This window comes from Microsporum canis, genomic scaffold, assembly GCF_000151145.1.
Source record: "Microsporum canis CBS 113480 supercont1.5 genomic scaffold, whole genome shotgun sequence".
Lineage (NCBI taxonomy): Eukaryota > Fungi > Ascomycota > Eurotiomycetes > Onygenales > Arthrodermataceae > Microsporum > Microsporum canis.
Genome location: NW_003299165.1, coordinates 2,030,895 through 2,052,690, shown reverse-complemented (window position 1 = coordinate 2,052,690; position 21,796 = coordinate 2,030,895). Strand labels below are relative to the sequence as shown.

Below are 21,796 nucleotides of genomic sequence, written 5' to 3'. Positions count from 1 at the left end.
GCATCAATAATGCGTTTCTCAAACCGACAAATTTGGTTCCAGGAAATATGCATAGATTCTCCAACCAACTCAAGTAGCTTCCGTGACCGTGCATCATATGATGCATCTGCGATCAGAACGAGAAATAGGTCACATAATACAGTCCAGCGAAGATCTATGTCAAGGTTTTTAGATTGTTGAAGTTCGGACGGCGATTGAATTTCTGGGAGGTCGTTACTGCCATTACATTCATATGGCGGTGGGGGTGTGGGTGATCGTGACGCTTCATTGGGGAGTTTAGACGTCTTGTCTATATCTGTTGTGGATTTATCGACTGATATATTGGGGCTAGCCGTAGATTCTTCAGCAAGAGGATTTTTCACACGAGCATTCTGCATTAACGGGGAAACGAGATCCTCCGGCCGAACCCCATGTTCTGCTAATTGCTCAATCATAACCTGTTCGTCAGAGTTGATTTCCATATGCCCGTAGAGGCGGATCATTATTTGCTGGCCCCATTTTGTCGTCGAATCCAGTGCAGTACTTAAAAATTTGCGGGTAGTCTTTGATGATGATTCGTATGACTCCACTTGCTTCACCATTTGGAAAATAGTTAATCTTGTAGCTCCAACGTACGCGATTCGTTGACCTTCCGTGAGAAGGTCTTTTGTTGCTTCTAGTTGAGAGCTTGGGTCTCGTAAGTCATCATCTTCAACACCGAGAGCATTACTCTGTGGCTCCTTGAACAAGTAACTCGTATTTTCGTCCAAGCTGGTGGCTGACTGTGCATCTTCATCGATCTGAATCCTGGTATATCCCTTTCCGGCCCCTCCAAGGCCTTGGTAAACAGTATCGTCATCTTCTTTGGCACCGCGAGCAACTATTCTGCCATAATCGTCATAAACATCAAATTCCCCTAGAGCAGGCATGTCATGCCATGTGTCATCTTCTCTGTCTTCCTCCGAATCATCTTTTGTCGTTATCTTCTGATGTGACCACTCCGAAACATCCTTTGTATGCGCCTCATGAGGTAACTTGGAGACATTATTACTTTCTTGGGTGGGTATTGTGGGAAGGCCTATATCTTTCGTTTCCGATAAGCTGGGACCGACCGTACCATCATCTTTGCTAGACAATAGTTCTTTGCTTTCCAGGTGGGCTTTCTTCTTTTCCAGTGCCTCAAAGGGAACGGATACGGATCGAGATATGGGGTTCCGGGGATCCGAATCTCTAGGTACACTCGACACGTTTGGAGGTCCAGGAGGCACGCTGTGCATCGACACGGACCTTAGGGTAGTAGTTGATCTTCTAGGCCTAATTGGTAAGCCGAAGTCATCAAGCTCTTCTTTGGCGGCCACAAGTTTTGGTGCAGCGCTTTCACCATTTCCCGCGGCGTATTGCCCCGTCTCCTGGTGGACAGCCTCTCCAGATTCCAGTCTCTTATCTTCTATCACTCGCTTATCTCCATTCCCCTGAAGGCTTTCATTCACGGATGCCACGGAGGTCATTATAGGCCAATGCCCTTATCACAGCCACGATGGAATAATGGAAAAATCCCAACGCAGAATAATATCGGGACAGCCAGGAACGACATTCCCAGTTAACAAAGATCCTTGAAGTAACTCCAATAACTATAGCATCGGTAGCGGCGTCTATGCCGTGGCAAGGTCGGAGGGAGCGTCTCGAGAAGGGTAAATCAAGGGTCGACAGCGATGGGAGGGAACAAGCAATCTCCCGTCGTTATTCCTGGAATCTCGCCATAATCCCTGATACGGTATAGTGTGCCAAATCAGGGAAGGTGTTTCCCTCTAGCGTGTGACAATATAGATGGCTTCCTCGCCGCTTTAACCTCCCAATAATATTCGCACCCGTGTTTCGGCGTACGTTTGACGCCACTTAAACGGCTGTGGCCACCCCTCGGCAGGCTTTATATTTTATACGTACTATGTATGTATAGACCTTCCATAGACTATATATATCATGCTTCTCAGTGTTTATTCGGGCGCTGAGGCATCGTTCTGCTGTTACAGCTCGTCACGTGCTCCACATACTCTATTCAGTTGGCTTATATAACTAAGTTATTATAGAGTTAATGACCAATAGATTCATAGCTTGGATATGAATAATAAAGTTGTTGCGTTCCCACCCGCATGGGGCTGGCAGAGCCGCACTACGCTTTGTTCGCTTACTTCTCATACATATTATCTCATCACTGGAAAGCATCGATAACATAAATGCTAGAAGATATGGATATATGTATATAGTATTATGCAGCTAAGACTACGTAAAGTAACGACATGCGTTATTCTAAAGTATATATTAGGAATAATAGCCCCATTAACCGTACTCGAGTAAGTTAATCTAGGCCACCACCTATCTTTTATTTCTTTATAATGACCACTTATACCGACCATATATTCCTTAACTTATTAAATATTAACGTTGTTGACATCTGTCGAGTATCAGATAAGTGCCAAAGTGGGTCTCTTAAATGGTACCCGTACTTTTATAGAGTTACAATTTTTTCCATGGTAAGTTCTTCTAGATTCGTCCTCAAGGTACTAAAGCGTTCCCTTAACTTCGTCATGCCGGAGCCAGATAAGACTGTCAAGACAGATTTTGCGAGGGTTAGCTACGTAGGTCTCTCTATCATAGTGGGAAGCAACAGGTAGCTGAGAGCGCGTATTTTGCTATCACCAATTGTTTTATGGACCTAATATAATCCTACGATAACGGACAAGGAGATCGGTTCCACAGTCCCAGAACCAATTGAAGTATACAATCTCAAGAACGCAGTTGTCTTGCCAAACAAAACACAAAGCAAATAAATTCTGCGTGAAAAACCCGAACCCGTCTCCATGTGAACATTCACTGTCTAAGCAGCCCATAATTATATAAACCGAAAGTACTTAATAGGTTCGCCTCTCGCGTACATGCAAGTGGCCATGCTACAAAATTTCGAATGTTGATAGAATGAGGTGCAGAGCGTGTAGCAAATTTATTTTTCCCATTTGCTATAGAAATAAACATGCATCCTGCCCTCATATACGAATATATATACATTTCCACAAACTTCAAAGCACCCCCCAGACAAGGCATATATACTGGAATGACAAGGGTGGGCGTATTTTTCCATGTATATATGGTGCCGGTTTTTCACCCCCTCCACTCCAACAGTGGCGTGCGGAGTAACACAGGGTACTATATATATAAACACCTGCTGCTTCAAGCCCGAAAACTAACTTTGTACGGATACTTCGTAACGACTCCCTATGCTCGGACCGATCTTCCGTAAAGTTTCTCTGCTTGACGAACAAAAAACAGCCAGAGCCGCGACTTCAGCTCAGTTGACAACGAAGACGACCATGCTAATTAATAACATCAGTTGATCTGAAGAGCTGCATGTACGGAATATATCGCTGACTTCCGGAGTTGGTGGAGCTGGCCGGGTGAAGCTCCGGCGGTGATGGCGACACTGGGTTGACAGAACGGACCCCGAAGCACGGGTACTCATTTTTAACATTCCTTTTGCCCTTGCTCCTTGCTTGCTCCCTTCGCTTGACATCTTGTCCCTGCCGAGGCATGCGATTGGCTTCATCCACCGACCTTAACTCTTCCCGCATGACACGTGACTAGTCCACATGGCCGTTTGAATGTACGATGTATTGAAAGAGAAAGAGGAAGAAGAAAGAAGAGAGATAAAATGTAATAGAATAATACTAGAATAACCAGAATATCAAAACCAAAAGAAAAAAAAGCAACACAAAATAATAATAAACAAGATAAAAAAGGGAGCCAAGCCCTGACGCGACCGAAAATCGGGTAAGCTTTCCAGTTCCTGAAGTCAGCGAGAAAAAAAAAAAGACAAGATAAAATTTTCTGGACCCCCGAAAAAGAACTTGTCATAGGTCGGCTGCTTCTCTTCACTCTCTTCTTCTTCTTCCTCTCTTCTCCTTTCTGCCTCTTCTTGATGCGGTGAAGTCAAAGACATCTATTCACGCATACTCTCCTCCCTCTATAATTTACTGCTGTTCTCCATTGGCTTCTCTGTATTAACTAGGGCTGGCTGAGCTTTCTCCAGCTTTCCCCAGTTCTTGCTGGTCACAAGGGCAGATCTCCCTCATCTGTTTCTTCTCCTGCTTCTACTGCAGACTCCCCAATTACTTATTTATTGAGAGTTGCAAGTCATGGCGCAGAATATAAAAGAGCAGCTGGTCGGCAAGTCTACTGAGACACCACTCAGTGCACACGTTAAAGCCCATTTTATGCAACATGCGAGGGTAGATGGAGAATCTGGTGAATTATATATGACAAAAGAAGACTTCATTAATGCCATTGCTCCTAAGAATGAAGACTATGTGAGTTATCTTCTCTGTTCCGGAAGTGCCATGTTGGCTAGTTTATCGCTGTCCGCGTTCACTTAAGCATAATTCAACGACATCTTAAAAAAAAGGGCGCAATGACTGACACAATCTTATCTGATTATTTATAGCATAAAATAAAACGCGAACAGTACGGCATCCTCTTCAATGTTGCCGACCGAAGACGCACCGGCAAGATCAGCCTCCAGGACTGGTCGACGTTTGAGGACCTCCTCGCCAAACCGGACGCAGAGTACGAAATAACATTCCGATTATTCGACACGGAGGGAACGGGAATAGTCAAGCATGAGACGCTACAGAAACTTTTCACTTCTGCAAAGGGTGACAGCAACATTCCGTTTGACTGGAATTCCGGATGGGCTGCACTCTACACAGGCTCGAAGAAGACAAGACACGATATGACATACCCGCAATTCGCTCAGATGCTTCGCGGATTACAAGGGGAGAGGATAAGACAGGCATTCCATCTGTTCGATAAAGACGGAGACGGCTACATCGAGCCTGAAGATTTCCAGCGCATCATCCTAGAGACCTCACAACACAAACTGTCAGACCACCTGTTGGAAAACCTGCCTACGCTATGTAACATTTCGTCTGGCAGCAAGATATCCTACGCCAACGTGCGTGCATTCCAGAACATCATCAGAGAAATGGATATCATAGACTATATCATCCGCAGCGCTGTTCGCAAAAGTGATGATGGAAAAATCACTCGATCAGATTTCCTGAACGAGGCAGCCCGCATCACCCGCTTCTCCCTCTTCACACCAATGGAGGCAGACATTCTGTTCCATTTTGCCGGGCTTGATGCACCTTCCGGCAGACTCGAACTTGGCGATTTTGCAAAAGTCATCGACGCCTCGTGGCACAGCGCCAGCGTTCTAGGCAGAGAAGCATTGGCCGGCGCATCAAAGGCAAGTGAAAAAGTCACAAGAAAAACAAGCCCATTGCTTCACAATATCCTGGAGTCGGTTCACCATTTCGCACTTGGAAGTATTGCTGGTGCGTTTGGAGCGTTTATGGTTTACCCAATCGATCTCGTCAAGACCAGGATGCAGAACCAGAGGAGTGCACGTGTCGGTGAGAAAATGTATATGAACTCACTCGACTGTGCTAAGAAAGTTGTCCGAAATGAGGGTGTCCTAGGGCTGTATTCTGGAGTTATTCCACAATTGATTGGAGTTGCGCCCGAGAAAGCTATCAAGCTTACCGTAAATGACTTGGTTAGAGGATTCTTCGCAGACAAAGATAAGGGCGGCAAGATATGGTGGCCGCATGAGGTTATTGCTGGTGGTTCTGCTGGTGCTTGTCAAGTCGTACGTACTACAATCATTTCGGAATGTTTACAAATGCCCTTACTGATATCTCCTTTAGGTCTTTACAAATCCATTAGAAATCGTCAAGATCCGCCTCCAGATACAAGGAGAGATTGCGAAGAATGTTAACGAAACAGCTCCCCGTAGATCTGCAATGTGGATCGTGAAGAACTTGGGTCTTATGGGACTATACAAGGGAGCTAGCGCTTGTCTACTTCGTGATGGTAAGCTCCACCATCCTCAATTCTTAGAATGCCTAGCTACTCGATGGCTCGTTTTCACTGACACACTATTTATAGTTCCCTTCTCTGCAATCTACTTCCCCACATACTCCCATCTAAAAACAGATTTCTTCGGCGAATCTTCTACCAAAAAGCTAGGCGTTATTCAGCTCCTGACTGCTGGAGCCATTGCCGGTATGCCTGCTGCCTACCTCACTACACCATGTGATGTGATCAAAACCCGTCTCCAAGTCGAAGCTCGAAAGGGAGAGACGAAGTACACCTCTCTTCGTCACTGTGCCACTACCATTTTGAAAGAAGAAGGATTCAAGGCTTTCTTCAAGGGTGGCCCAGCCCGTATTTTGCGTTCGTCACCTCAATTTGGTTTCACCCTTGCTGCCTATGAGGTGCTCCAAAAATGGATGCCGATGCCAGGCACTGAGCATGAAGAAGTGACCCCAACCGGCTACGTCGAACCCGGAGCTAGCCTACAGTCAGCCTCTGGTCCAATGCCATATCTTCGATCGCGCAATGCTTTGAAACTTATCCTAGACCTAGAGCCGAACTTTGGTCGCCTGCAGGCTCCGGCGGGAGTTAGCTTACCAGTGCTGGGCAAGTAAAGCTATACTGCCCCTCGAACTATCTAATGAGTCATGATATTAATCGTCCAAATCAACCTCGATTTTCACTTTTTCATCCTCAAGTGAGAAGCAAATTTTAGATACCGGCAATACCCCACCCATATCATAACATCTGGATTTATCCTCTGGACGTCTCAGTTGCCCTTATTCCTTCCCTCTAGTACTTTGATCTCTGGTTAAGCGCATATCGAACTCTTGTTTTTTACACTTTTCTTTTCTTTTATGTGTTCTTGATATTTTTTTTCTTTATTGGGAAGGCTATGCTATACTTTACACGCTTACACCAGGGGCTTGAATTCCGTATTTCTAGAGGGAAGACAGCACCAGTTAGTTTATCTCTTTATATTTCTCTTTCCTTCCCCTCTATTTTTTATTCATTTTGCATGCGGATTTTCCCCTTTTCAGTTAGTTTTGTGATTTATTTCTTCGCTAGGATAGAAGATAGAGGATAGATTGAAGAGAAATTATAGATTTAAATTGCCCTTTGCAGTTATTACATGTTCTCAATGAGCCAGATCGGTGGATAAAAGGTTTAACTACCCCTGGAAAGTTGCAATTAACATCCAATAGCTATTTGCCTATACAATATATTAATTTAACTGAAGGGATAATTGTAATTTGTACACATTATATGTTTATAATAATGCACAAGCAGTTAACTAACCTCTCTACCTATGATTATATCACCTAAGAAAGACACTATATCTAAAAGAAATGCATACTCTCCTCACATAGTCCGTGGGATATCAACGCCTACTTAGTATTTCATGAAAAGCGGCCAATTTCCGGGTGAGAATCCTTCTAGTGCTTTAAGGAATGCCGTGATTGCCCCAGTACCCAAAACGCCATGTAATGTTGATCGTCTATAACCTTTTGTCCGATCATTAGATTTTCTCTCCCGCCTGGTAACTCGTCTATTCCTACGTAACCGGTTTCTGCCTTCTTCCTCACTACTTGATAAATCGGAATATTGATCCTCAATAAAAGAAACACGTCTCCTACGACGGTAGGTGCGGCAATCATGGGTGGATGTAGTAGGATGAGGTGTTATTCCGGACTGAGGGTGTTGCGGGTAGTGTGAGCTAACATGCTGGCGGAGATATGGCCCAGGCGGATGGGAGTATGATCGATGAGGTGGGTGTATTGGATAGTTTGGGGAAGCGTTTGCATAAGTATATGATGTAGTGGGTGGAGGACAGTTTGGCCTACCAGCGTGTTGGTCCGGCAGTTGAGTTGCAGTACATGGTATCTTCCATGTATCTGTACTAGAGAGTGCGTTGGGCGAAGCGCCTTCTAAGTCATGGACTGGTATCTTATACGTATCGCGGTTATCGAAAGGGCTAGTCCTTGTCCCCTGACGGGTATAGGTTTGTGATCTAGCATTGCCCAAGTCTCCTGTCGTAAAATCTGGAGAAGCATAGGCTGCGGTGTGATTGTTACTTCTCTGTATATTGTAATAATTATGGAGGCCATTTGTGGTAGAAGCTGTCCCATGTTGGGAGTTATATGAGGACGAAGAAGACGGATCAGAAACGTTGTTTGGCGTCGCCTCATCACATTCCGTCTCGCTCTCTTCCGAGTCGGTTTGAACCGTAGCCCAGTACTTGGCATATCGTTGTCGAAGATCGTCAGCAAATATTCTAGCTCGTTGGGGCTGCTCCGAGCCTTCCGTTACTCCACTATGTTATACATGCTCTCGGGGTAGCAGGGTTGCAGGCAGTTCAGAGCGATCTGGTCGTATACACAAGGATTTAGGTTCCACGAGACTTGCTTTCGCCGAACCCATAGTTGTAACAATGGGTCAATTGCCTCAGCGGACACCTTGACCATGTCCCTAGGTGTTTTTTTAATTTGCTTTAAAGTGGTATCGACGTCACCGAACGAGATAGCACGAAGCTTCCTGAAAGCATTACGCTGGCTTTTGGGCATGGACGGATCAAGCGCTGGGTTATATGTACTAGATACACTCCCCTCTTCTGCCTCTTGCCGAGCAAGATCATAGAGCCTGTCTAGTCTGTTCAGAGACCAGCACCGAATGATCAGTACGTTCTGGATTTCAGCACGTTCCTGCTCAATCAAAGCCGTGGCAAGGCTCTGCTCCATATACCTAACCATAGAGTACGATAAGCGAGGAAATACGAACCAAAGAGAGTGACTACCTCCATACCTCTTTGACGCTAGTAATTTCCCAAGGGTAATAATTTGCTCTATAGCCATAAGGCTAAGGTTGAGTGATTCCATATAGGCAATGAGGTAAGTGACACGGTGCTTTTTAAAGCAACGCAGGAAATGATCCCGTAAAGTCTCGGTGTTGGATGCCGTATTATCACAAGTCTGAGCTTTGCTCAGCATTGATTTGAGTTCATCGAATACAGCAGCACTCTGATGCGAAATTTCTCTAATGACGTTTGCAGCTTGCGCCGAGTAAATGGGGTCAGGCTCCTGGAGGATTCGCCCAGCATGTTTTAAAGAAACTGCCAGAACTGAGATACCCTTAGCAATGCTATGGGTTTCCACTCCGCCATTAAAAACCTCGCAGCTCACTGCACTCAGGAGCAGGGAAAGTTTAAACCCGACTCCAGCTCTTTCGAGGACTTCAATGCTATCCACTAACAGCTTATATTAGCTAATATGCTTGAGCTATAGTAGTCATGGAACAGCACCTTTTCGAGCCATGGGGCCTGTCTGTCTCAATGATAGATACTCACGAGACGGTTTGAGCTTCGAGTTCGATAGAGAGATGGCCGTGAATGAAGTAGAAGGGGAAAGAAGCTATGCACCACTAATCGAATGAATTGAACATAGGAATTGCAGTTTTATCTTGGCTTATTTGCTCCAGGGGAGACTCTGGAGCTGTATTTTCCCAGTTTGTGGCATGAGACTGAGCAGCTCAGCGACCTATAAACCATGGTAAACGGCTGTGCCGCAAAGCATCAGCCTCACTCCAGTTGTATCCATGTAGACAAGTGGTTGGGACTGGTATCGTGGTCTGTATAGGCCGGCCCACTGACGGAGCTTGCCGCAGCGATATTACTATATTATTGGGGCCTTCAAGGGGTAAAAAGCCTCGGACGGCCTATGTGGAGCCTAGTTTAATATGTGATATAGGCCGCAGTGATTGCATGTATAGGAGAAGCACACCGCTTGTGATAAACCCCCATCTCTCACCAGGACATCATCAGGTGAGCCATATATATCCTTGTATCTTCTTGCCTTGCCGCTGCCAGAGTCCAGAGCAGCAGGTTGCATGCGTCTGCTGATGCCTCACTATTGCTGTGCTTCATGATTGGGCATTAACTGAGTAATCGGGCCGCCGCCCCCTGCGCACAAGTCATGGAAACGACCGTCTATGCCATGGATATGCATATTGCATGGATGTATGTACTCCGTACTCCTGGACCTCACCAAATTCCCCAATCCGGTATAGCGTTCCAGCTTGGGCAAGGCGCCGTCTTGCTAGCGCGCGACGATATAGACAGCCCTCTCTATTTCCCTATCTACGAATTATAGGGCATTAACCTAACCGGGAACCTCATATCGCAGCAGGCGGAACACATGAGGCTAGCGAGAATGGGACCTATATTGCAGACCAGTTTGGTGTATTATTAAGGACCAAGCTTTTTGTCATATGAAGTAAATGAACTCATTCTCGAGTGATTATCCATCCTTGACGTAGTATATCTTTCGCTGTAGGACGTGCCTTAGGCTCAGGAACCATAACCCTCTCCAAGAGATGGATGTCTTCTTCCGGAAATTGTAAATACTCCAGTATCGAGCGAATAGTCACCTCCTCTCTCTCCGGGTCTAACTCCGGCCAGCTATCCTTGCATTGTTCAAAGAACGGTATATTGTACAGCTTGAAATCATGGAACACGTCAACGCGAACTCTCTCCTCGTATATCTGTGTGGTATCTGCTGTAGACTCATCAGGTAGCCGATCATAGAGCCCCCAGATATCGGGACGAAGGTATGCTTGAATCATGTGGAGATACTTTGCAAAATTAATTTCCCACCAATAATTTATACAAGGGACGAATACGTACCACCATGGCCCAACCCCATATATCGACTTCTTTTGACCACCGGAGTCCAAATAAGATCTCTGGGCTTCGGTAAGGCATAGGCTGCGCGACCCCAGTGGAAGGGGGGGAAGCTGTAAAAATTTAACACAAAATTAGCCCGGCCTATCAGCGATGTAAATTGGAGTGCATACCAGCCCATGTAGAGCCCAGATCAAACAATTTAGCAGATGTCCCATTCAGCAGGATATTTTGAGCTTTAATATCTAAGATCAACGTGTTAGAATTTTACCATTCGCCTAATAACGAATAACCGAGTGTATTGCAAACCTAGGTGGATAACGCCTTCTGCATGTAGCTCCTCAATACCTTCAAGGGCATCTCTCATTATCTTCCGAATGCCAGCCAGACCAAACTTGGTGAGGCGTCCATTTTCACGCACGTCCCAAAGTGTTTCCGGTAACCATTCCAGCACCATCCCGCGATCGAAGTCTTTGCTAGGAGTTTCGTCCTTGATAACGTCTAAGAGTTGCCTGATATGTGCTGCCCCTTTAAATCTCTGGCATTGCGATACTTCCTTCTGAAATTCTGCTGCTGACTGGGCCGCGTCCCTGCGAAGCTTCACGACAACATTATTGCCGGTCAAACTTGTTGCCTTCCACACATGAGGGTTTAAACCGTTACTGAAACGAGGGTAGAGTGGTTCAGTAAGGGCATAAGCCATGCCAGACCGACCAACAAGTCTTGTGCTCCACTTGCCGCTCATTTCGGCGGATTCAGGGAGTCAGTTGACTTTGGGATGAAGTAGTGAATTGAAAGAATCCTCAACTTGTCCAATTCACCCCTGGAGATTTAAAGATATCTAGCCGTAACCTGTCTTCCTCTCAAGGCAGTGAGACACGTCTTCCTTTCTTTATCTTTTCCGGTTGTGACGTGGACTCGGCGTGTTTTGCAACCTCTATAAACGGAGTCGCCCTTCTCCTTTTCTCTTGGTGTAAACAACCAACAGTTATCGAAAGAGCAAATATCCTATTTCTAAATTTCGTCCTACCGTTCATCTTCGGGAATCAGGCCGAAGCATTGAGTCTAGACTCCTTTATTTTATCGATGTGTATTTGGTAAGTTAATGATATTGGATTTCATAACCCCCAAGGCAAAAGGCTAAAATGTCAGATATAACCAGTCTCTCTGCTGCCAATTGGTGCGGGCTCGGCTTTTTGGCCGAATGGCAGATTCTGACACTAAATTATTCGTCACCTGCATCCAGAATACTGCAGTTTTCGATCCGCCGCGATGTCCTCGCCGATTGACAAGAGCGAAGCTATCCGTCACTGCGTTGATGAACTGAGGCGCTGCCTCAAAGACCAGTTGTCAAATATAACCAGCCTCTCTGCCTCCAATTGGTGCGGGCTCGCCTTTTTGGCCGGATAGCAGATTCTGACATCTTGCTATGAAGGTTCAGTGTTTCTACCTACGGGAAGACGACGAAAATGGCCACAAGAAAAGAGACAGCGACATCACCGATATTCAATTTCTCTGCAGGAAGATGCTTCAACAATCTGAGTATGTCAGTGACGACTGTGCGAACAATTTCAAATTTGGATATTACCACCTTCTCGAGCTACGCCAAGAGCTTGGGCTAGACGCCACCGCGGCGTTTATCAGGCAGAAAGTTTATCCAGAACTCCGCTGACCAGCAGGAATACTTCTGCTGAGCCGGGCGCTGATCCGTTGACTGCGGGGCTGGAGGAGAAATGAGTGATGGAAAGGGCAGGGAATGGGGGCAATGATTACATATCTGGGGTCACCGTTCGGAGGTAGTAACTAGATGGAAGGGTCCTAGGCATGATTCAGCGTGGAGGTAGCCGCTTTTCCTCTCAATGATTGGAAGTTAAATGTCAGAATAATCTGCCATTCGGCCAAAAAGCCGAGCCCGCACCAATTGGCAGCAGAGAGACTGGTTATATTTGACATTAAATTACTCAAGTCACCATTTGATAAGCTCTATACTTTATACGGGCCTTAACTATGATTGATAATATCTGAGTATATATATATATATACTGATATATTTATTGCACATGGAGGCGCTGTAACTATGAGATCTCATCGCAGAGTTGGGCGATGCGTTTTCCGATCTCGTCGTAGCTGTGGGAGCTATTCAGGTTGGAGCATCACAGCAGGATCCCACAGCATGATCCAGGCGGCGTAAGTAGGTAGTCTCTGTGATGGACAGCTTAGTGCAAAGGTTTTAAAAATTGTCACTCACAATCCACACGTCTGGAAAGACCAGTAAGCTACGGACCGGGGTCAACGCATCACTGCAAGCTACTTGCTTCATGCGAAAGGTACCTAGAGTAGAAGACACGAGGAGTCAAGTTTGCAAAAGGATGGGACAGTACCACCGATCACTCATTTGCTGCTTGACGTTGAGGGATGCGGGAAGTGAAATAGAAATCTGACAGCAGGTTTCCCACCGTTGGCGTTTTGGCCTAGCTTGCTGTACTTTGCTTTTATGGCTGCGACCTCCAGATCCTTTCTGGGTACGAGGGTCCTTGCCTTTTCAGGAGTTATAAGACCGGCTCGGATCTGCTGTCGGAAATAACAGACCTTCTTCTTTGCGCTGTTGAGAATGACCTTGCCGAATAAGTCGACGAAGAATTGATCCTCGACTGGAAGACATGCAAGAACATCGCCCAGGACACTCAGGTAAGAATATTGGATTTTAAAGTAGGAGGTAATTTGACTGTTCAGCTCCTCAACGCCATGGCGCTCAGCAATAACATCAATCATTGCTACCGAGACGACAAGAGGTGTTAGCGCGGGGGTCGGATTTGTCTATATAGTTATAGATATTGCCCGGATAAGAACTTGCACCCACCTCGAAGATAAGCTAGCCTGCATGGGAAACGGTACGCCGTGTCCGGAACAAGGAATGTGGTTGTCGTCCAGGATCCTGGACTCAGATCAAGATGCCAAAAAGATGCTGGCATGATAATGGTGCTTGTGGCCCAGTACCTATCGGGACCATCGTCAGGACCGACTTCGTGAGGTAAAAACCGATAGCCAGGCCACCCTGTCGGACTTTCCTTGGTTGCAGGGAAGAAAAACCGCTGGTGTGTCTGGGGCAGCTCGTCAAAACCATGTGAGGTCAAGGCAGACCTGGCCAACTCCAGTTCGTCGTCTGCAACCACAAGGTATATGTCACTCAGTAGCAAGGGACCGCCGAGGGCCATAATAACAAGATCTCCAACACGCAGTACCTCACGCCAGCCGCTTCAAGAGCTTGAACAGGTGGAGAGATAATAAAGTCCAGGTGAGGGAAATGCACTTCGTAGTCCGCCATCATGATATTTGGGTTAGTGAGTTGAAGCAGTTTATCCACTGATTCATAATATTATAACTTGGACTCTGTACGCAAAGATCCCGCTATATCCGCTGGATACCTGCCTCATTATATAAGCAGGCACTAACCTAGTTGGGAACCTCATACGCAACAGCCGTTCACGTGATATCATCGACGGTCATGTTTGAAATCGAGCTTCAGGGGGCAGCAAAAAAGAAAAGAAGAGACAGCGGGTCGAGTTGGTGAAGGTCTTGATGAGAAAGTAGTTCATATAGAGAGCAGTTGGTTGACTACACATGCGTGGAGCCACGATAGCCACTGATGAGAGGTAACGGTGAGAAAGACGCCGCAACGTCGGGGAAAAGGCCTTGCTATGTGATGGATGACCATCTCGCTAGCTTCACGAAAACCTCCCCCCTTGTAACATTCGCTGCAAAGTTAGCATGCAAACTGCATCTTTGAAGCGAAGGCGAGGGGGGACGAGAACAGTGTAACGCGGTGAAGGCGGAGTATTTATCTACAAGATGAAGCTGCCCCCGCAAGAAACGGACATAAGATACTCAGTCTAAACAACAGCCTGCCTGCACAGCCCCATATTCCCCAGCTTATCCCCCCTCGAGATATCCAGGAAGAACCCAAGGCAACGACTGGGCCGTATACAGTTACGAAATGTCTGCTGAACCACCCTCGTACGATGCCCTGATCGTGGGGGCGGGCTTCTCCGGTATCTTCCTCTTGCACCAGCTCAGGAAAATCGGCCTCAAGTGCAAAATATATGAGGCTGGCACTGGTTTAGGAGGAACGTGGCATTGGCACACGTACCCAGGTGCGGATTGATCTCGTTGTCTAAATCATCAGCCCGCTGTTAAATAATACCCCTGACCATATTCGCTGTGCCTTAGGAATCCGCGTTGACTCCGAGGTTCCCGTTTACGAGTACTCTGCGCCAGAGCTATGGTCTGGCTGGACGTGGACTGAGAAATACCCCAGTGGAGAGGAGATCCTTAGATATTTTGACCATGTCGATCAAGTGTGGGACATCAAAAAGGATGTCGAGTTCGGCGTTAAGGTCGTTGGAGCCCAGTTTAACGCCCAGAAGAACGGTTGGGATGTTGACACTGAAGATGGACGAATCACGCACTGCAGGTTCTTTCTTGTTGCAGCTGGGTTCTGTGCGAAACGGTACATCCCAGATTATAAAGGGCTGGGCACTTTCAAGGGAAAGATGTGTCACTCAGCTTCCTGGCCTCGGGAAGGTATAGATGTGAAGGGGAAGCGAACCGCAGTAATTGGAACTGGTGCTACGGGAGTACAGCTAACGCAAGCACTGGCGAAGGAATCCGCAAGCTTGACAGTATTCCAGAGAACTCCCAACCTAGCCTTGCCTATGCGCCAGGGAAAGTTATCCCCCGAAGAGCAAGAAGATCGGAAGTCGACCTACCAGAAATTCTTTCAAAACCGAGAGACAACCTTTTCTGGTATGAGATATGACTTTTTAAGTAGAGTCGCCGTGAGTGAGTCAGAGGACGAGCGTGAAGCACTCTTCGAAACCCTGTGGCAGAACGGAGGATTCGAGTTCTGGCTAGGAACATATCGAGATATCCTGTTTGATTCCAAGGCAAATCGTTACGCATATGACTTCTGGGCCAAGAAGACTCGAGCAAGAATATATGATGCCAGAAAGAAGGATGTCATCGCACCATTGGATCCGCCACACGCTTTTGGAACAAAGCGGCCGTCACTCGAGGAGGATTACTATGAGGTGTTCAACCAGCCTAACGTCGATGTCGTCGACATCAGAAAGAACCCCATCGTGGAAATTAAACCAGACGGAATTCTCCTCAGCGATGGCTCTTTCTACCCTGTAGATGTAGTAGCTCTTGCCACAGGGTTTGACGCAGTCACTGGAAGCATGACAAACATGGGTCTTCGTGACATTGATGGCAAGCCTCTCGACGAAGCCTGGAAGGATGGAGCGAATAGCTATCTCGGCATGTGTATTAAGGGCTATCCGAACATGTTCTACCTATATGCCACCCACGGCCCGACCGCGTTCAGCAACGGGCCGTCTGCGATTGAGGTACAGGGGCGATGGATTGTGGAAGTAATCAAGAAAATCCAAGAGAACGGGTGGAAGAACGTGCAGCCAACTAGCCAGGCGCAGGAGCAATGGAAGGAGAAGGTCAACGCGGCATCGAACATTACTCTTCTTCCGCTGACAGACTCCTGGTATATGGGTGCAAATATCCCGGGCAAGAAACGTGAACAACTCAACTATGCCGGAGGGCTTAAACAGTATGAGCTGGAAAGCCAGAATGCGTTGAAGGCATGGAATGGATTCGTTGTCGCCTAGGTCTCTCTGCTGGGGTCTATTATTTTCAGCTGGTGTAGTTGTTTATTCTAATGTTCATTCGGTTTAAACATGATTAATCTATAATAGGACCAGTTTCGTGGGGGGTATTATTCTCCTACTTATTCGTCTGCAGCGGAGGAGGCCCGCATATTACAAGCAGATATGGTTATTAAGAAAGCCTAGCTAGTTGTACTGCTCGAGCCATCGACTCTGAAATAACCACCCCTGAAGCCTTCTGAATATGGTAAACATACCAACAATCCAAATGCATTACTTTATTTCGGTAGAGACAGTATCTATATTCACAAGGTTTGTCGGTGTTCAATAAGCGCCAAGTTTGTTGTAGCGAAACCAAACGTACATGTATATTAGGTTCGTTCCCGCCCGAGAGCCTAAATAACTAGTTAAAAGCTTTCAAGAACTTCAAGTCCACAATATTTACAGTTGAAAATAACAATCGACAAAAGAAAAGGATGATATTCTAACACCCCATGATCAATAGCATAGTCTATATCACTCCTAGCTCTGTCTAACCTCTTCACCTTGTAGTTCAACAGGCTCGTGAAGGAGACTTGTTTGCCTCTTACTTGGAAGTTCTGATATTTCCCTTTCGTCTTGGGTTTGCGGTATCACTGGTCTCTTCCGCCGTCGGGTGGCCTTGTAAACCATAAAGCAGATAAAAACTAAGACGGGGACGCCAACTGACAGCCCTACTCCTAGCCCGATTTTGGCTTTTGTAGCTAGTCCAGCTTTCTTCTGGTCTATTTTATCTCGAGGCGGTTCTGCTGAAGAACTAGGTATTTCAACCTCTGTTGGCGAGGGTGTCGGGGTAGAGATGGCTGAGGTCGTCTGGGTTGGGGGCTTTTCTTTTGATATGTTGAAATAGTTTGACGTGAAAGTATTCTCATCTCCACGTCCAGCCCAGAAAAAGAAAACGTTAGAAAAGTCCAAATCGCGGCCGTAAGTTTGTACAGCCCAGGTAAAGTTTGTAGACGCTCCTGAGCTTGTTGCTATATCGTGACATTACTTAGTTCGTGGAATGAGAATCAGATTTGATAGTTAGATTATATGGTAGTTCTCATACTTACAGAAAACAACACCGCTATAGTTTGCGACACTCTCCGTGGGGAATTGCTGCCATATGGATATCTCATAATCTTTCAATTCAGTTATCCACGAAACTGTTTGCAGTTCACCAAGATACCATTGTGGGTTGTCGGCTGAATTGGCTGCTGGTGGATTAACAAAACGATTCTTGCTGTTACCCAGGGAAAACGTAACAGCTATCAACTCGAAAATAATAATAAAACCTATACTCCGGCTTGTAAAATGACTATACCTCATGATGGGAGATATACAACAGAAGGGATGATATGGCGCCTGTACATCACCTTGAATGCTGAGAAGAGAAAATGAAGAGTAACGAAAGTACAAGGCTAGCACATAAAAAAAAATAGAAAATCAACGAACGTAATTAGTATTACAAAGGATAAAAAGGGGGGCCAAGGCATCGGAGGATGAGTCTTCAGGCGGCTATATGTAACTTCCATAGGATTGTATCCCTGTTGTAACAAGGGCAATGTTTACAGCCACACAGGGGACTCTAACCAGGGAAAGAAAGTGAAGGTATGTATAATCATGCATTGAGAGAAGCTAGGGCCTAGATGGAATGCCTCTCATGCGTATCCGCTATCAATTGGCCCTTAAATCCCTGAGCCCTGCTTATAAATAAATACCCATGGCATGCAGCTAATTTCCGCTGACATTAAAAAGTAAATTTATTATGCAGATATACGCCGGGTTTGCCGCCCCTAGGTATAAGGACGATAGGCTGCACTGGCTAGTTAGTATACTGGAAATTCCCTCGCTCTCAGCTAGGAACACTCTGCCCGCCCTTACATTCTTTTGAACGTGCCCGATTTTTCAATAAATATTCCTTTTTCAAAATTAAGCACTACACAATCTAACCGTTTAATTATAAAATATATATAATACGATGCTTCTCTTCCAACAGACCAAATTATTTAACAGAAAGTTACCATTGCTCGCCGCAGCAGGAAGCTTAACATTATTCATCGGCATTTTGTATATCCTTTCTCGACCTAGTTATTGGAAACACCCCCGGATCCCAAGTCCTTATATTCGAGAGAGAGAGCAAATTCTGAATAACGTTTCAAATTCAACACTTGGAGTATGTTGGAACGTAACCAGAGTCCATTATAGTCCGTTCTGCTGACATACCCGAACTCCCAGTTCGAACGAATATATGTCATTAATCTCCCTGCTCGAACGGACCGCCGTGATGCTCTAGTGTTGATGGCTGCTGTGAGTGGCATCCGCCTTCACTGGATCGATGGCATAGCTGGAGATACAGTGCTCGACAAGGCCATACCGCCACCTGCATCGCATAAGACGAAGAAAGACGCAAACATCGGAAGCTGGAGAGCTCACCTAAACGCACTTCAAGAGTATTACCCCCCATAGCCCCCAGAAGTGCACCTCTGATAGTTAGGAACTAACCTAGTATCCTTGTTGAAATTAGCATAGTGGAAAACAACATCAGTTCGGCACTCATATTAGAAGATGACGCGGATTGGGATATTCGTATCAAGTCCCAGCTCAAGGACTTTGCACTAGCCTCTCGGGCTTTGACCCAGCCTCTTTCAGGAAAAGAGCATCTTGCTTACGCAGACCCGAGCTTTCATGATCCTAAAAAATATATAGGAATGCACAAGGATGTGGACATGAAGGCACTCCCTGATACGGTATCGCCCTTGCATTCTCCATATGGTGATAATTGGGATATACTATGGCTGGGCCATTGCGGAGTAGAATTCCCAGGTGCCGCAACTGGAGATATCGCAAGAAGCTTGCCCCAAGGCCGGGTTGTTTATAGAAACGACTCTACGGTCCCAGAGCATGAGTACTTAGTACTTGCCTCCAAAGACGGTGAGCTTCGAAATTCATACCCACCGCATACGAGAGTGGTCCACCACGCTAAGACACCCGTCTGCTCACTTGGATATGGTGTCTCGCAAAAGTCGGCTCGGAGGTTGCTTTATGAATTTGGTGTGAAGAAGTTCGATCGTCCTTATGACCTTATGCTCCGAGATGCTTGCGAGGGTATCAATGACCGCGCTGGGAATACCTGCTTAACCGTACAGCCACAGCTGTTCAACCATCATCGCCCGGCGGGGAATGGTAGTTTCCATAGCGACATCACCAAGCATGAAGGGGAGATTTTCGAAAAGGCATTTACCGAAATGATCAGATGGAGCACGAGGTTAAACCTCCCCAAACTTATTGCCGAGGATACGGACTTTGACGACCAGTTTCCAGACAAAAATTAGTGTAAAGTATTGGTAAGGATTGCATATCGATGAAGTTTTCAGGATAAACGGAGGGAGTCTTAATCTAGATGTGAATAATTTAACTTCATATGTGTTATTTATAGGGACTCCATGTCTGGTTAACATGGGAAAGAAATGTTCGATAATAGATGGGATATAGCATACAACAAGGCAACCCCATAGTCGCTGAAACTTGATGCTGAATCTGTAGCTTCACCGTATGCTGAGTACTATTGACAGGAAACACTCAGGCTTCATAATAGCACTCGAATATGAGTTTGTTGATGGGATTTCCACAGTTTTCATCAAGATGATAACGCGTAGGTAGCTCGTTACACTCTCTTAGCATCAAGCGTCTCTCCGCAAACTAGCAGTTTTGGCATGCCGTATTTACTGTATATGGTCTTGCGTATCCCACTCCTCTAGGAGTATATCGAATTAAACTGGCAGGCCGATTATAAATTGATCATGGCTAAGTCAGGGAGATATGCCAGAAATCGTTCTCGGTGCTTTTTCCTACCAATCCTTAACATAACGAGTGCATCGCCCCGATCTTCGGAATAAGCCAGAAACTATACTTACGCCGCACCCTACAGATGCTGAAATAGCCTACAAAGAGCCAAGGACGAGACTGTCGACCGAACGAAGCCAACTATATCAACGATCTCCCATTCCAGGAGCAATGTTACAGATGTTGCGGCTCTGTACTCTATATCTCCACACCGGACTAGAGGAAGGAGACAGTTCTAGAAGTAATATATCTGGCATTCAACAGCAGGCGTGTCACAGCTAGCAATGGCCATATATTTCCGAGGGGGCCGAAAGCACGACGTTGCAACTATCCGGCTACTCTCCGTCACGAAAAAATAACCTGTTGGTGTATGAAGGGGTGTGTTGGTATAATGGGTCCGGGAAAGATGGTTGCGGCTGGTAAAAGCAACATACACCTGCTGAAACCAAATGGAAGCAACTAGTCGTTGCTGGGGTATTAGACGCTTTTCATTTTTGTGTTGTGTATATACCTGGATTCCGTATACACAGAAAGATATCAACCTTCACAAACTCGATAATCGACTCATCAGAGAGGGGTAACTGATCAGCAACATATCCTATAAGCGAGGGAACGATGCTTTTATCACAATATCTACTGGGGATATCGTGGGCATTTGTTAAGTTTAAAGAGGCTGCAACTTTAGTGGATGGAAGATTATTCTTGTACCGCAGGAATCCATCACGTTGATTAATATGACGCTGTTACCAATATATAGTTGCATTTGGGCTTTTTGATCTTCGTTGTAATGTCCGCTTAGGGCTGTTAAATCTTGAACTGTGTATACATGCTGCCTGCAAGTTGTCACAGGCGGCCTGAAGTTTATTGCATCCGGTTGCTCGCAGAGGTGCCGCCAGGCCGTGTTTCAACATTCTATCAAGTAGAATATTGGTAAAAAGGCTTGATAAAGAGCCGTAGGGGCTTAACTGCGGAGTACTTTGCATCGAGATCGGGACGCACAAGGTCAAACATAGCTGTGATGGCTGGTATGAGAATGCCAGTTCTCGTATGCGAGAGTGACCAAGGATCAAAGGCAAGTCACCTTGGAGGCCGTCCCAGAAGGCCTGATCCTTTCTCCCAGCCACCAAGAGAGCCAATCGAAGAGGCAACACTGGCATTGTTGGGTTGGCAGACGGTGTGCCCATCACATCGTCCCGTTGCTTAGCTGCATATATGCAGGCGATGGCACCAGCGACCTGCCGCCGTCATTGGCTGCCATCCTGAAAAGAGACCCTCGTATCCTTGCTCGTGTGACTGCAGCAGGCATCGTCGGTTGGCTGGCGAGAGCGAATCAACCACCAGCAAGCAGACCAACTGCATACGGTTGCAGAGGAGCGAACCCAGCGAAGGCCACGTCCATAAATAGGACCAGGGGTTCCCGCTCTCGTCGCCCTCTTGTTTTCGAGATTTACTCGCCCTTTATTGTTGTGCCCCTTGCTTTGCGACTGTTTGTGTTTCAGTTCTTTACCCCTTATTAAAAAAAAAGCTGGTCTTTTTTTTTTTTATTCAATCCCTTTTTGATCTTTCGATTGTTTCAACAAACGCTCTGCCCATCGTTTTATCCTAAGAAAAAATTACTAAATATATACATCATTTCATCCCTCCCCCTTTTTTTGGCTGTGCCATCTTATATACTCGC

The 21,796-nt window shown here is 46.1% G+C and overlaps 8 protein-coding genes across 8 annotated transcripts; 3 read left to right on the top strand and 5 right to left on the bottom strand.

Moving 5' to 3' along the window:
* Positions 1 to 129: 129 nt before the first annotated feature.
* On the bottom strand, positions 130 to 1,487 carry MCYG_05855 (uncharacterized protein; the record flags this gene model as incomplete). The annotated part of the gene is made up of 2 exons (XM_002845940.1): positions 130 to 154; positions 190 to 1,487. 2 exons carry the CDS (start codon positions 1,485 to 1,487, stop codon positions 130 to 132), a joined length of 1,323 nt encoding a protein of 440 aa, XP_002845986.1.
* A 2,679-nt stretch (positions 1,488 to 4,166) lies between these two features.
* MCYG_05854 (calcium-binding mitochondrial carrier protein Aralar1) lies at positions 4,167 to 6,518 on the top strand (the record flags this gene model as incomplete). Its single annotated transcript, XM_002845939.1, has 4 exons — positions 4,167 to 4,337; positions 4,472 to 5,677; positions 5,736 to 5,901; positions 5,977 to 6,518. 4 exons carry the CDS (start codon positions 4,167 to 4,169, stop codon positions 6,516 to 6,518), a joined length of 2,085 nt encoding a protein of 694 aa, XP_002845985.1.
* Positions 6,519 to 7,296: 778 nt separating this feature from the next.
* On the bottom strand, positions 7,297 to 9,215 carry MCYG_05853 (uncharacterized protein; the record flags this gene model as incomplete). Its single annotated transcript, XM_002845938.1, has 4 exons — positions 7,297 to 8,218; positions 8,302 to 8,646; positions 8,707 to 9,148; positions 9,203 to 9,215. 4 exons carry the CDS (start codon positions 9,213 to 9,215, stop codon positions 7,297 to 7,299), a joined length of 1,722 nt encoding a protein of 573 aa, XP_002845984.1.
* Positions 9,216 to 10,182: 967 nt separating this feature from the next.
* Positions 10,183 to 11,282, bottom strand: MCYG_05852 (conserved hypothetical protein; the record flags this gene model as incomplete). Its single annotated transcript, XM_002845937.1, has 3 exons — positions 10,183 to 10,440; positions 10,583 to 10,692; positions 10,889 to 11,282. 3 exons carry the CDS (start codon positions 11,280 to 11,282, stop codon positions 10,183 to 10,185), a joined length of 762 nt encoding a protein of 253 aa, XP_002845983.1.
* A 1,688-nt stretch (positions 11,283 to 12,970) lies between these two features.
* On the bottom strand, positions 12,971 to 13,794 carry MCYG_05851 (conserved hypothetical protein; the record flags this gene model as incomplete). The annotated part of the gene is made up of 2 exons (XM_002845936.1): positions 12,971 to 13,353; positions 13,440 to 13,794. 2 exons carry the CDS (start codon positions 13,792 to 13,794, stop codon positions 12,971 to 12,973), a joined length of 738 nt encoding a protein of 245 aa, XP_002845982.1.
* Positions 13,795 to 14,573: 779 nt separating this feature from the next.
* Positions 14,574 to 16,257, top strand: MCYG_05850 (cyclohexanone 1,2-monooxygenase; the record flags this gene model as incomplete). The annotated part of the gene is made up of 2 exons (XM_002845935.1): positions 14,574 to 14,730; positions 14,807 to 16,257. 2 exons carry the CDS (start codon positions 14,574 to 14,576, stop codon positions 16,255 to 16,257), a joined length of 1,608 nt encoding a protein of 535 aa, XP_002845981.1.
* Positions 16,258 to 16,776: 519 nt separating this feature from the next.
* MCYG_05849 (conserved hypothetical protein) lies at positions 16,777 to 17,601 on the bottom strand (the record flags this gene model as incomplete). Its single annotated transcript, XM_002845934.1, has 2 exons — positions 16,777 to 17,267; positions 17,346 to 17,601. 2 exons carry the CDS (start codon positions 17,599 to 17,601, stop codon positions 16,777 to 16,779), a joined length of 747 nt encoding a protein of 248 aa, XP_002845980.1.
* Positions 17,602 to 18,253: 652 nt separating this feature from the next.
* MCYG_05848 (conserved hypothetical protein) lies at positions 18,254 to 19,607 on the top strand (the record flags this gene model as incomplete). The annotated part of the gene is made up of 3 exons (XM_002845933.1): positions 18,254 to 18,448; positions 18,511 to 18,725; positions 18,800 to 19,607. 3 exons carry the CDS (start codon positions 18,254 to 18,256, stop codon positions 19,605 to 19,607), a joined length of 1,218 nt encoding a protein of 405 aa, XP_002845979.1.
* Positions 19,608 to 21,796: the final 2,189 nt, after the last annotated feature.